The sequence below is a fragment of the Hoplias malabaricus genome, chromosome 2, assembly GCF_029633855.1.
Source record: "Hoplias malabaricus isolate fHopMal1 chromosome 2, fHopMal1.hap1, whole genome shotgun sequence".
Taxonomy (NCBI): Eukaryota; Metazoa; Chordata; class Actinopteri; order Characiformes; family Erythrinidae; genus Hoplias; species Hoplias malabaricus.
Genome location: NC_089801.1, coordinates 8,598,792 through 8,614,287, shown reverse-complemented (window position 1 = coordinate 8,614,287; position 15,496 = coordinate 8,598,792). Strand labels below are relative to the sequence as shown.

General features: G+C 39.9%; 1 protein-coding gene across 1 annotated transcript; it reads left to right on the top strand.

Annotated features, from left to right (window-relative positions):
• The first annotated feature begins 948 nt into the window (after positions 1–948).
• LOC136687738 (acylphosphatase-2-like) lies at positions 949–11,774 on the top strand. Its single transcript, XM_066662280.1, has 5 exons — positions 949–1,009; positions 4,264–4,450; positions 4,681–4,697; positions 4,922–5,031; positions 11,516–11,774. The coding sequence occupies exons 2-5, from the start codon at positions 4,378–4,380 to the stop codon at positions 11,628–11,630; spliced, it is 315 nt and encodes a 104-aa protein (XP_066518377.1). The 5' UTR covers positions 949–1,009; positions 4,264–4,377; the 3' UTR covers positions 11,631–11,774.
• Positions 11,775–15,496: the final 3,722 nt, after the last annotated feature.

Genomic DNA, 15,496 nt, shown 5'->3' with positions numbered 1-15,496 from the left:
TGAGAAATCCATATCAGTAAATATTCAGTATGACTTTATGAGAAAAGTATACATTGAAATCTTACCAAAATCATACAGTTAATAGCCAGGAGATCCCTCTGTTTAATGACAGAGGAATGGTTTAGGCATTATGGGTAATTTTTGAGAAATCCATATTGGTAGGTATTCAGTATGACTTTATGAGAATCTGTAATCTGTATTTCTACATGTCCACCAGGATTACCATTCAAACCCAATTAAGTGTTTATAGAAAAGTAAAAAAAATACGTAAATATATGAAATAATCAATGCGTGTTTTGCCTCTTTTATATAAAGATTTAGTGATTTAAAACGAAATATATTCACAATGGCTTGTTAATTTTAGTCCATTTTAGCAATGCGTGCATTTATTGATGTAGTAACAGAGACATCGCTGCTCAAACGTGGGTTTCAGATTCTCTATCTGTCCCAATGCGGATGTGGTGTTCTCCGCAATGAAAAACCGTAATGACGCGCCTATACGTGCATTCGGATTTGAAGCGCGGATGGCTTCACCGTCAATTTCCAAAGTGCGGATAGCTTGACCCCAGTAATTTGAGTTCCTAACTTGTGTTTATTGATAGTCAGAAAACGTGTTATTTCTTACTAATTCAAGGAATAAGATTTAAAAGACCGCCCCCCCCCCACAACGGTGTTCGGAAACTCTAATAGGCGTCTTGCCTGTGACGTAGATGGTGGACAACAACTCTAGAAGCTGCACTTAATTTAATGCAAAATGACGAAAAGGTGTGTTGTTTTTGGCTGCAATCATTCAATGTACAGTGGGTCATCTGTGCACAAATGGCCCAAAGATCCCAAAATATCCAGAAAATGGACTAAATTTGTCAACTTTAAACGGGCACTTTGGAAAGGACCCTCCGCTCACTCCGTTATCTGTAGCTCATTTCACTGGCGCTTTTCCAACAATATGGGCATGTAAGGACACCAACGAAAGGAGTTCAAGAGCCTCTGTAACATGGAGGTAAACAGGGTAAGGACACTCACTTCGCCTGTTTTAGTTGGTGTTAGTTAACGTTAGCTTGACTCGCTAAACTCGGTGTCTCAGATTATACTCGGCTACGTAGCTGCATTACGGAGGTTTATAGTGTCGGATGAATTCGAGTTCGACTTCGATCACATTTACAAGAATAACGGTACCTCTAAATCTGAGTTTAGCTTATTGCTAGGCTATTGTCATGAATAATGTTGGTTATTTAGCTAGATACTGTCATAACAGTCAGTCATAACGGTGTTTTACCACAGCGTTGTTCAGCTGTTGTCCACCAGTGACGTCACGGTCGCGTTCAAGAGTTTCCGTAGGGAGCTCGGGTTTTTCCGTCAATTTAATAAGATTGTCAGTTTTAAAGCAAATTAAGTATGCTATTTTCATTTTAATTCATACTTATATATGTCAGTAACTAAAATAATGTGAAATATTCATGGAGGTCCATTAAGTGGTGCTTAGCCTTTAAAGTAAGAGAAAAAAAATTAATGAACTGTACAAATGTACTTAAAAAAACTTCTAATGTATCATGAAAAAAAAAAAAAAATCCCCTTTTCGTCCACCCCCCCCCCACCCCCACATGTCCCTTCCGGGGCTCCGTAAACCTTTGCAGCTCGCAGCAGTAACTTTCTCAATCATAAAACGAAGTGCACTGAGGAACTGGTGAAGATAATAATAATAAAAAAAGAAATGATACTGAATCATCTGACACACCAGGCACTGGTTATTAGTTCATCTTTGCTTCTGTAAATAATGGCCAATACTTTTATGACTTGATATTTTAAATATTGTGAATTATTTTCTCATTTGCACCTCTCTAGCTGAGGCTTGACACTGGGGACACTAATATCAGAGCATCCTGTATGATATTCGACCGGCATTTATTGGCAATCCTTTAATATGGAGATATACAAACTGTGTTAGCTATTGATACACTTTAAATAGTGGAATTCTCTCAGTAGAAGAGGTGTGTAATAATGTTTGAAAATGTAGGATAAGTAAATGTATAAAATAGGTATATAGATATAATAAATAGAGTACAATACTGCTCAGGTGTAAGTGAAAGTGATATTAAGGGATAGTTTCAGCAGAACATGCTCTGAGTATAAAACGTCCACAATCAATTTAACAGTAATCTGGGTGTTGAGCTCAGACTATTTCAACTACACCAGGATAGTAATGGTCCTGTCTGTAACTCAGTCCATTCAGTGTTGGGTCATATGCAAATCAAGGCCTCCATTGACAAGTTGTCACTGCATGGAAAAAAAAAGAGGTGACAGGCCGCAGATCTGAAACTTGCTTTGTCAGCCTCATAGACGGTTTCCGGTTGTGGCAGTTTCCTGTTGATTTGTTTGAATGAATTTACTGACATTACAGCTCGGAGCCTAATATGTCGGGTCAGTGACATCTAAGCCTGGAAATGAATGAAGTATTTTGATATGAGCCTGAACAGGCAACTGAATAGACAGTCAGAAGCACACACTCGAAATGAACAATAAAACACTGTAAATGACTGGAAGCATGGCTGCACGGGTGAGTTTACATACATGGGGTGGCACGGGGGCAGCACAGTGAAAGAACGGGAAGAGGTAGTGTCACTCCCACGCAGTCCCAGTGTCCTCACGTGGGTTCAAACCCTCCTCATGTCATTGTCTGTGAAGGGTTTAGTGTGGTCTCCGTGTCCACGTGGGTTTCCTACAGGGGCTCTGGTTTCTTCCCATAGTCCAAACACATGTTGGTAAGTGGACTGGCTTTGGAAATCTGCCCATATGTGACTTCATGAGGGTGTGGTGAATTGTTATGGACTGGTGCCCTGCCCAGGGTGTGGTCCTGACTTGCACCCAATGACTCTGAATAGAATCCAGACCCACACTGACCCTGAACAGGATGAAGCAGTTAGAGGAGATGAACGAATGAATTAATGGAACATACATTGATAAAAATCTTGTCCATTTTCACAAAACATATAATTTTTTTTGCGCACTGTGCTTTCTTCAGTATTTACAAGAGTTGTCGCTTATAAATGTGGAGGAACACATTATTTTTAATGATCTCAAGCAGCTTTGGGGGTTCCCAGAAGAACTGTTGGGTTAAAATGATACATAACAGCTTAAAAATATCCCCCTGAAGCACCTATAAAGATCTCAGATCATGCTTAATGAAACAGTTTCTCAAGGACCCTTGTAAATAACTAAATGTTCTTCAGAGAACCATATGTTTCTAAAAGGTTCCTGAAGGCTTCTCAAGGGGCTCCACCAGTGTGGCAAGGTGAGGAACCCTAATTTAGATGCCTCAAGTATCCTTTTATTTTTACAGTTCATGACTACCATTCATTCATTCATTAATTCATCATCTGTAAGCGCTTATCCAGTTCAGGGTCACGGTGGGTCCAGAGCCTACCTGGAATCATTGGAATACACCCTGGAGGGGGCGCCAGTCCTTTACAGGGTGACACACACACTCACACATTCACTCACACAGTCGCCAATCCACCTACCAAAGTGTGTTTTTGGACTGTGGGAGGAAACCGGAGCACCCGGAGGAAACCCACGCGGACACAGGAAGAACACACCAAACTCCTCACAGTCACCCGGAGCGGGAATCAAACCCACAACCTCCAGGTCACACTATGTTCACAGAGAATGTTCCTGAGCCCATGAGCTGATTTCCACAGCACAATTGTGTTTTTAATGCAGTGCCATCTGAGGGCCTGAAGATCACAGCCAGTCAATATTTGGATTTCAGTGTTGTCTCCTGCATGCAGAGATTTCTCAGGATTCTCTGAATTTTTCAACCTCTGAATTGTCTAAATCCCAAAATCCCAGATTCTCTGCCAGCTTCTCTTCTCTGTTGGCTTTGTTATTACTATTGTTTTTTATATTGATACACTGTCAGAAAATTTGTCACTGTGGTGGTACCTTTTGCTGTCTCTTTGTACCTTTAACTAGGGAACATAATTGTACCTTATTCTATCATACTTGTAGATTTTTAAAATACGCTATGTTTCATCTTTTTTTTTGACACAGTTTGATAATTAAATTTACAAATATTCACCTCTCCTTCTGGAGATGAGATGAATTAATTTTTTTTTCCTTAAAATTGTGACTTTGACAATTTTATCCTGTTTGTGGTTGGGATTTTAACTCATTTACTCATTTTTAGAATATATATATATATTACAAATATATAGCAATGTATTTTTTCCCCTCAGTGTTATAGTGTCTGATGGGTCTTTTTCACAGTGTGTCTTCCTCTTTAAACATTCCTCTGCTGGTCAAGTCCAAATCCAGGAGTAACTTGATCCAGTGATCGAAAGACCCCAAAGCCTTCACCAGCGCAGCCTGGCACAGTTCATAATGTCTGAGGACACAGGCTTGAGGGGCAGTAACCTGTGCTCTGTGGATTTTGAGATATATGGACATGTTCAGGGTATGTTCTCACTTTATTTTACAGTCCTGCTCTTTACAGGCCTCAGGTCCAATGATGGCTGCAGAATTAGCAATGCTTCTTAATTTAGACTCGTTACAGAGTAGCGGATCGGTAATCTTGCACTCTTAGATACACTCTTAGCACTGTAGAGTTTGCAGGACCTTTGCTGAGTCAAAAAATCAATGTATTTGGACAAATAGTGATTTTTTCTTTTTGTTTCTTTCGTGCAGGTGTCTGTTTTCGTATGGTAAGTTAATCTCATGGTTGTGTTCATTAAGAAACAGCTTTGTAGTGTTGCAGCCCTCCAGCAGTTTTGAGAAGATTGCAGTGCAGTGATATATTACAATAAAATCCACTGATTGTTTATTGTTATAATTTATTATTTTTGTGTATTTTCACCTTGCATTTTATGATCTTATAATTCCTTAAGACAGTGAGAAAAATTAATCTGAGAATCTCTCTCTCTGCCAGTACACAGAAAGAGAGGGCCTCAGCCTAGGCTTGGTGGGCTGGGTGAAGAACACTAACAGGGGTACAGTTGTGGGGCAGGTGCAGGGACCCCAACAACAGGTTAATGAGATGTGAGTGCATTATACACATTCGTACAGACCTGCCTCCTTCCTACCCACCCCTATCAAACACTGTGTAGTAGTTTCTTCACATACAAATACATTTCCTTACCAGCAGAGGCCAGGCTTTACTAACTCTGAATGTGGCCCTTTGAGAACAGCAGTTTACCAGTCATACAGTTGCCCCTAAAAAGTGTTAGGACATTTGTGCCATACTTAAAAATGTATTTAATCCATTCTGTTTGAAAAAAATATATATATAGAAAATTAACTAGCAACTATTTTAAACAGACCCTTCCAAGACTCCATATTTTCCTTTTGGCAAAGTAGTCCATACTTCAAAAATGTGGCTGGTGTGGTCAGATTGTTGTTTTAAACTATTTTCTTTGCAAAAGAAAAAAAACAACACCTTTGTACAATTTTACGTTAATGATCCAAACCAAGGATACAAACACTTGTTTATTTTCTTATACAACTGTAAAGAATAAATGTCACAGACTTTGCGCTTTACCATAGCCTTAGTTGTAATATTACTGTAGTACTCATCCAGATGTTCTCCACACAAATGCTATCATCAGTTTGAAGTTTTCCTATCAGCTTTATATACAGGTGCTGGTCTTAAATTTAGAATATCATTAAAAAGTTGATTTATTTCAGTAATTCCATTCAGAAAGTGAAACTTGTATATTATACTCATTAATTACACAGAGACTGATATAGTTCAAGTGTTTATTTCTTTTAATTTGATGATAATAACTGACAACTAATGAGAACCCCAAATTCAGCATCTCAGAAAATTAGAATATTGTGAAAAGGTTCAATATTGAAGACACACTCTAATAAGCTAATTAACTCAAAACACCTGCAAAAGCCTTTAAATGGTCCCTCAGTCTAGTTCAAAAAACGACCACTGACACCTTACACAATCAGGGCAAGACACAAAAGGTCTTTGCTAAAGAAGCTGGCTGTTCACAGAGCTCTGTGTCCAAGCACATTAATAGAGAGGTGAAAGGAAGGAAAAGATGTGGTAGAAAAAAGTGTACAAGCGATAGGTTTAACCGCACCCTGGAGAGGACTGTGAAACAAAACCCATTCAAAAATGTGGGGGAGATTCACAAAGACTGGACTGCAGCTGGAGTCAGTGCTTCAAGAACCACCACACACAGACGTATGCAAGACATGGGTTTCAGCTGTCGCATTCCTTGTGTGAAGCCACTCTTGAACAAGAGACAGCGTCAGAAGCGTCTCGTCTGGGCTAAGGACTGGACTGCTGCTGAGTGGTCCAAAGTTATGTTTTCTGATGAAAGTAAATTTTGCATTTTCTATGGAAATCAAGGTCCCAGAGTCTGAAGGAAGAGAGGAGATGCACAGAATCCACATTGCCTGAGGTCCAGTGTAAAGTTTCCACAGTCAGTAATGGTTTGGGGTGCCATGTCATCTGCTGGTGTTGGTCCACTGTGTTTTCTGAGGTCCAAGGTCAACGCAGCCGTCTACCAGGAAGTTTTAGAGCACTTCATGCTTCCTGATGTCAACCAACTTTATGGAGATACAGATTTCATTTTCCAACAGGACTTGGCACCTGCACACTCTGTTCTTAATTGGCCAGCAAACTCACCTGACCTTAACCCCATAGAAAATCTATGGGGTATTGTGAAGAGGAAGATGCAGGATGCCAGACCCAATAATGCGGAAGAGCTGAAGGCCACTATCAGAGCAACCTGGGTTCTCATAACACCTGAGCAGTGCCACAGACTGATCAACTCCATGCCTTGCCATGCCATGGCGCATTGCTGCAGTAATTCAGGGAAAAGGAGCCCCAACTAAGTATTGAGTGCTGTACGTGCTCATACTTTTCATGTTCACACTTTTCAGTTGGCCAGCATTTCTAAAAATCCTTTTTTTGTATTTGTCTTAAGTAACATTCTAATTTTCTGAGATACTGAATTTTTAGGTTTTTCATTAGTTGCCAGTTATAATTATCAAATTAAACGAAATAAAAAAATTAAAATATATCAGTCTGTGTGTAATGAATGAGTGTATATATATATATATATATATATGTATATATATATATATATATATATATATATATAAATTGAGAGTTGGTTTCTTTTAAGACTTAGGACCAGTTTGTGACATTCACTGCAACATCACAACATCAAGTGGTTAATTCTAATCAGCGCAAACACATCAGGATCTGCAGCTAATTTTGTTGTTAGGTTTGGTGCATGTATGACTTATTGTTCCATGATCTGTGGTTTCTGTGGATGTTTAGTGTCTTTATGCCTGTAGTTTGATTGTTTGTTACCTCTGCAGTACTTTGTGAAGCTTAGCAGAGCACACGTCCTGGCTGATACCCTTCCCCTCTAATGATAATTCACTTAAATCCCCCTAATGCAATTACCCTAGGCTGACTCTAATGCTTGGGGGTGAGCTCAGTGACAAAAATCATCCCATACTCCTTTACTGTAACAGCCCACCAACAGGCCACACTTTATGGCCGCAGTGTTGCTATTCTCTCTGAAATTATGGGTATTAATTGGGAAATGTCTCCTCCTTTGCAGTAGTAACAACTTATACTTTACCTGCAACACGTTTAGACTAGAACAAGGAACATTTGTGTGATGACTTGACTACATTCAGCCACAAGAACTTTAGTGAGGTCAGGTAAAGATAAAGGATAGACCATTCCAGCTAACTCCATTGGTGTATTATGTACTTACATCACTCGAGAGAACACTGTTCCACTACTCCACAGCCTTTTAAACCTCTCTAATACGCTCTTGGCACTGAACATCAAGCATGTAATTTAATTTACTTCTTACTCTAAATGTATACAGTCACACAGGACATGGATAATATAACTAACTTAAAGTGGAAGCTTAATGATGCTCTTTAGTGTTGTTTAAATATATAAAACATACGAGCGAAAACAGTGTTGTTATCAGTTAGACTTGGTTATGGCTATATTATTAATCCTCAGTAATAATTGCTTGATTATTTTTGCCCAGTGCTCACTTATGTTCTTTAAGCAAAATGCCATCAAATCCTAATAGCAAGCATAGAGCACCTAGTGTAGCACTTTCCCAGAATAGTAGAAGTTGTTGTTGCAACAGAAGGGGACAAGCTTTCTTTTAGTCTTTTTTTAGATAAATTGTGGATGTATCGGGCAGCATGGTGGTGCAGCAGGTAGGTGTCGCAGTCACACAGCTCCAGGGACCTGGAGGTTGTGAGTTTGATTCCCGCTCCGGGTGACTGTCTGTGAGGAGTGTGGTGTGTTCTCCCTGTGTCTGCGTGGGTTTCCTCCGGGTGACTGTCTGTGAGGAGTGTGGTGTGTTCTCCATGTGTCTGGGTGGGTTTCCTCCGGGTGACGGTCTGCGAGGAGTGTGGTGTGTTCTCCCTGTGTCTGCGTGGGTTTCCTCCGGGTGACTGTCTGCGAGGAGTGTGGTGTGTTCTCCCTGTGTCTGCGTGGGTCTCCTCCGGGTGACTGTCTGTGTGGAGTGTGGTGTGTTCTCCCTGTGTCTGCGTGGGTTTCCTCCGGGTGACTGTCTGTGAGGAGTGTGGGGTGTTCTCCCTGTGTCTGCGTGGGTTTCCTCCGGGTGACTGTCTGTGAGGAGTGTGGTGTGTTCTCCCTGTGTCTGCGTGGGTTTCCTCCGGGTGCTCCGGTTTCCTCCCACGGTCCAAAAACACACATTGGTAGGTGGATTGGCAAGTCAAAAGTCTCCGTAGGTGTGAGTGTGTGAGTGTGTGTTGCCCTGTGAAGGACTGGTGCCCCCTTCAGAGTGTATTTCTGACTTGCGCCCAATGATTCCGGGTAGGCCCTGGACCCACCGCGACCCTGAACTGGATAAGGGTTACAGATAATGAATGAATGTGGATGTTTCCAAATTTTATGTAGACTAAAATAATTCTCATAATTTTCATAACAACTGAGAATTCTTGATGTTAGCCAGTGGGCCACAATGTTCCGCTACTTATCTGTTAGATTCATAGCTCTAACTATGCACATGTCTATAGTACATTTCTAATAAAACTGTGTTTTGGTTGACCAACTCATGACTGTACTTATGAGTACTAAATACTAAAATAGTCAGTGCATATCACCTCATTCAAGTTTTAATCCCCCACACGTTCTCTTACATCTGTCATTTTATTTGCGCTGGGATTCTCTCAGACACCTGAAGATGGCTTACAGATGTTGCTCAGTATTGGCAAGGTCATCATGCATGCTCCTGTCTTCTTTTTCTGCTTTTCTTTAAGCTTTCTAACAGCACTGAGGGAGTCAACCCACTGCCCAGTCTTCCTATTTTAGAATCTCTGTGTTCCCAGGGGCCTCCTGACCCAAATCAGACAGTAACGACACACAAAGAAAACTCTGCATATGGGAATGAAGGGGACACCAAAAACAGGGGCATGTGAGATTCTTTATTATGAAGTAGGCATGAGGCATGTTGAGACAGAAAAACACCAAATCTGTAAATTTACTGTAGAAAACTAGAGTCGAGAAGAGAAGCAAAATCAAACAACTGACTTGTGAGGGAGAAAGCGGCTAAACACACACACACACACACACACACACACACACACACACACACACTCATAAATATACTGTATATAAGCAGCCAAGAAAAAAATTAGAAATTGCAATATTGAAAAAAAAGTGGAGAAAAAAAACATAGGACAACAGCAGAAAAAAAAGGTGTGGTGAGAGGAAAAGAGGGGATCAGTGTTATTTAAAAAAAAAAACAAATAGAGGTAAGGCAGGAGACTTAAAAATAGAGGGAAAAAAAGATAAAAGACTATAGTGTTGATCATTTTAGAACAAGTTACAGAGAAATGAAGGACAGATGACAACAGAAAAGACAAGTGAAAAGAATGAAGAACAGATCCATTTATACTGATTAATTCTGAATGTTCTGAAGTGAGGGAGACAGTCATGCTGAGGTAAGAACGAGACAACTGCCATGAGGCAAAGAGAAGTGAAGAATAGAACAGAGAAGAGCCAAAAGAACACAGAGCTGATACCCTGGTGTTGAACTGTTGTTCGGAGGACAGATGGCCTTGAGCCTGCGCTGTAATCCCTCCCTGACCACTCACACTTTAATGCCCTTAGATGATCCCCTCATTGTACTTTGCTGGATGTTCTAATGCCCAACAACTCCAGCTCATACAGCTGTTCCACTGCAGTGAACATCTTAAACCAGCAAACGTCACATAGAGACAGCAATCTGAAATTGTTTATTCAATTGGAAGCGTATTAGAATATAACTCATTATAGGATCCAAAAAAGTCATTTTTGGACAAATTCTGGAGTGATTTTGCTACAAATCTAATATAAATATTAAATAAGGGGCATTAATATAATACCAACTCCCACCCTGCAAACGGTAAATATTTCAGTGGAAGTCACCTCAAAGGAACAAGAGCATATGTAAATAAAAAAGGGTACGTGATGCATATTAAACTCCATTAATTGTTAACAACTATATTAAGTGTGAATGTGTGAAAATAAAAATGCAAAAACTTCAGTCAGTAAGATGTTAGTGGTAGACCAACTGGGCAGGTCGTTTTTGTACAGTGGTAATTGGTGAGAATTTTCCTTCAGCAATACTAGCATCATAGCTTCTGATGCTTATTCGATGCTAATTGGTAAAGCTTTGCTTACATTACTTTTGTGTGTATCGTGTGGTGTTCACCACTTCCAAGTCTATGCTCACACACTTACACCATAAGCATACAAACAGACAGATCTTATCTTTTAGCCTGACTTTACTTCATTCATGCTAAACTAGTCTGTGCTGCACTAATCCACACACTGTAATCATCTGCTACAGGCTGACTGACCTATATGCTGCTGGTGACCTTATTTTCATATGTGGGCTCCGGCCATATCTTGCTACTATAGCTTGGATAGTACACAAGTTGGGCTAATATTTTTATTTCATTTCAGTGTTTTATATATATATATATATATATATATATATATATATATATATATATATATAGAGAGAGAGAGAGAGAGAGAGAGAGAGAGAGAGAGAGAGGGAGAGAGAGAGAGAGAGAGAGATTATCCACACAATTGAATCACATTCAGTTTAATATTCTAAGTTAATACCATGACACAGACATGGTGTATAGCATTCATTCTGTGGAGGGATTATGCTAATTACGTTTTTAAAGAGACTCTCTGAAGTCAGAGTCATGTTTCAAGTCTTTAGTGGACCTTTTTTAATTCTTGAATTAGCTGCAGAAACTGTACTGTTTAAATCTAAACTCCTGTTAAATATCTGTGAGGTCTCTGACAAGCATGCTAGGTAGATAGCTAAGTAGATAGCTAGCATAACACCAAACCTATCTCTACTCATCTCTTTCATTTCTTATTTATTTAGCAAATATGCTAACAGAACAGCCCTTAAGGTGGTCTTTTGGGAGTAACCAAATCAACAAGAGCCTGTTTAAATCCGTAGAAAAACTGAAGGCATGTTGTTCTCCACAGGAAGGTGTGGCTGAGTAAGGAGGGAAGCCCCAGTAGCCGCATCACCCGAGCTGTTTTTAAAAATGAGAAAGACATCCCCAAGCTGGAGCTTTCTGGCTTCTCCACTCGATTCTGACGCACAACACAACCACAGAAACGCTTCTGCTTGATGACCACAACCACCATCTTCCACATGGGAAACCCATCATTACCAACCCACCATTTCTACAAATGTATATTTTACATTGCCCCAAAATAAATACCTGCTAGTAATATTTGTTATAAATGCATTGTTTTGACCACTGTGTATTAGTAGTAGAACAAAAAAAGAATTTTCCGTTGATTTTGAAGGCAGTTATTTAATTGTATTTCTGTACAACACATTTACAGCTAAGTACCCCTTAATGTTCTTATTAACCATGTGACAGTTAACACTGGAATATATAATTGAATGATTAGATATAATGAGATGTGAAATTCTGTAGTAATGTGATAATAATAAATGATTTCTCCCCACTCTCTTATCTTGTTGCGTGTGTGTGTGTGTGTGTGTGTGTGTGTGTTTGCATGGATTTGTTGCACTACAGATTGTACAGATGGTGGAGAAATTAACTCTTATGTGGGATAAGAAACAGCGTCTCAGGATTTCAATAACTGCTTCTAAATCTAAAGGAGCTTGTAAATTATTTTCTTAAAAACAAGACAGAAGCAACGCTTGGATTTTCTCCTGTTTTTCTTTGTATTTTGTCATTTCTATACAAATAAGCTTGTGAATAAATTATGAGTTGTGTTTGACCAGGAACGCTATGGCTAAAGTTATTTTGGATTGGATGGCTCAGAAAGGCCCCCTCCAGGGTGTATTCCTGCCTTGCGCCCAATGATTCCAGGTAGGCTCTGGACCCACCGCGACCCTGAACTGGATAAGGGTTACAGATAATGAATGAATGAATGGATGGCTCAGGAAGATTTTCCCATCAGGTTTCTTTTGGTGGTGACCATGATGGAGGTCATGTTAGTGTTAAGGCTGATTAATGTATTCTCTGATTATATTTTCTCTTATCAGTACAACATAACACACTTCTTGAACAGTGACCACTAACTGCACTTCTGGACATCTATCTGAGGTGGAGAGAGGGTTTCTTTCGAATTGTAACCTACTCTAAAAGACTGATTTGTCTGTTCAGAAGATCTTGTTTACCTGGATAAGATGGTACCAAACTTCGTAAGGTAAGTATCTATCTATCTATCTATCTATCTATCTATCTATCTATCTATCTATCTATCTAGCCTATAAAATTCTCTAAATATGTGGTAGCATAAACTTGCTTGAATTCTCAGACACACTAATCTCCCATGTGCTGAATTATGAATGTATGCTACACATGTTCTGGGGATAAACACACACAGAGAAAATGTTTTGACTGTGTATAGGGGACATAAACCTTTTCACAAGACTGACACAGTTCTGGGCTTTTATTGAAACATCTGTGATATGCTTTACTCAAAATACCACAAGTACCAAACAACACAGCAGCTTTCTCCTCCCTCCTCAAAAGGCCAGTTTTGGCACCTGTTGCTTTAAATGGTGAGTCACACACGGCTCATAACAAGTAGCAATATCAAGCAAAGCACAGAGAAATTCTTGTTTAGTCTGCTTTCACATTTGTGGTTTCAGACTTTTCGGCTATTACTTTTGCTCCGTCCTGTAATTTCTCTGCTGTAGTGTCTCTTTTACATGGTTTCACCCTACTTTTGCATTCTCACATAAACACTGGTCTGGTGCAGTGACTAGAGATATTCTGATGAGGGGTGGTAACATTCTGGAAGCTGAGCAAAATCGGAACGGGCTGTTTTACCTCATGCTTTCCCATCATGTCTGTGGCCAGTCTTAGATTTAGGTTCAAAACGCTTTTGTAATCAGCAATGTTGCCTATAACGTGTAAACCAGCATTTAGTTGGAAGGATATCTTTTAAATATGGATTTGGGTCCTGGTGGTGTGGCAGTAATGGGTGACCAAGTGCCAGATTAGCTAGTGGAGTTTTGCTTAGCTTTTACATTTCAAAGCAGGTTTTGATGGTTTTGTGCAAATAGGGTGACCAGACGTCCTCTTTTACCCGGACAAGTCCTCTTTTTTAGACTTAAAAAAATGTCCGGGCGGAATTTCACAAACGTCCGGGATTTTGTTTTTCTAGAGCTTACATAGAACTTCGAGAAGCGTTTCCTTCACAAACTAGTCCCTCCCCTACTCCGATTGGTTCGCTTGAGTGAGAAGGGGGCGTGGTGAAGTAGCCTAAAATCTTCTGATTGGACGGTTTGACTGTAGAGCTACCGTTATTGGTCGATAACCTTCTCTGTAAACATTTAATTGGTCAGTCTGCACGTCAGTAGTCCTTGTTTACGTCAGGCAAAGCTCATGTACCCACCCTCATCTCGAGCAGCTATGCCGAAACGTAAATGTAAGTTCTCGGATGAATTAAAAAAGTAACTCCCATGTTTTCCGATGTGTAGCAAATAAAGGTGTAAAGGACATAAAAGCACACATAGGTTCAGCTAAACATACAACAGCAGCGAAAGACGTGTCCTGTTTTTCACCATCTCAGGTCTGGTCACCCTATGTGCAAAGGTTTTCTCTAGCAACCTATCTGGGGTAAAAATAGCTTTGGATTACACTGAGTATCACCAAGGCAAAGCACATGGTTTCTACTCCGTCTAAGTGCCTAGAGGCTGTTAAGCAGTGAGGGCCATAGTACCACTTAAAGTAAGCTGTTTCAATGTGATCTCTTCATCACAAGATAAAGATGAGTTTGGAGGAGTAAGTGTCTCAGTCGGGCCATTGCTAATGACCACTTAACCTCAGTGTGACCTCCTCAGTGGCCTAGATGGAATAACCATAGACACTAGGGTTTATACCTCCAAACCTTAGGCTTTGTCCAATTAGAACAAACCTAGGCTTTTCAAACAGCTTTCCCCTCTGTGTTGATGTACAAACTGACTTGCCCTTCAAATCCTCAATAAAATAATTAGAATGAGAAGCTCATCTTAGATCAGCAGTTTTTCAAAATGCTGAGTCACCAACAGTCAGCAACATTTGCCAAAAGTCTAACGCCAAGGCAGAACAAGACACATTTGGGATCAGTAACGGATTTTAAAGGTGCCCATCTGTTATTACAGCAGTGAGTAGAAGTCAGAGACCACTGTTAATTCCATTTCCAGTCGCGATGGTCATTATGGATGTTATTCATTAAAGAAAATGAAGAAACAAAACCCCACACACACATATCCAAAATAAATAAATAAATCAGTAAAATAAAAATGGAACCAGTAATGATCACACACCACCTGATAAATAACCGAGCCTCTCAGCATCCCAACAATAATGTTATATTTGAGAGTTCATCTGCAATTTTGTTCAAAATCCAAAGGTGTTTTTGTCTATCCTTCATGTTAAAATTAAAATATCACATTTTCAGTGCTTTACAAATTGTGAACTAAATCAAACCAGTAGGATTTCTGAATTCTCAATGGCAACTTTTCTGTGACAAAAGTAAGAAACTTTGCAGCAGAATACCAAAGTTGGATATCTGAGATGTGGAGTAGGTCTACATGTGTTTTTGGGTTTACTTCTGCTTAGTTGAACTGTCATGATTCAACAGCTTTCCCATTAAATATCAAGTATGCCTCTACACATGGGTCATACGCATGAAGAAAGCCAGAAAACATAGGATTTATGTGCCTAGTGAAAAGGCCATAGAGCACAGTGAGTGCCGATCTGTCCCAGTTACATAACCACAACAATCCCCATTGATTGCTCTCTCCAGCTTTTGTTTGCTTGTCATGGTATTCATCAGAGTGCCTGGGTTTCTATGGAGATGAGCGGATGGGCTCTTGATTCACAGGGACTGTGTGGTAAAGCCATGCTTTATATCACTCTGCTGGAACCCATGGTGTTATACCAAAGTAGTAGTGCTCTTAAATGGAAGGGACAACTGAAGTTGAGATGC

Excerpts from the sequence above, each read along its gene's own strand:
- LOC136687738 (XM_066662280.1), top strand. The coding sequence starts at position 4,378 with ATGTCTGAGGACACAGGCTTGAGGGGCAGTAACCTGTGCTCTGTGGAT. Across the intron at positions 5,032-11,515 it reads CAACAACAGGTTAATGAGAT|GAAGGTGTGGCTGAGTAAGG; the intron begins GTGAGTGCATTA and ends TGTTCTCCACAG.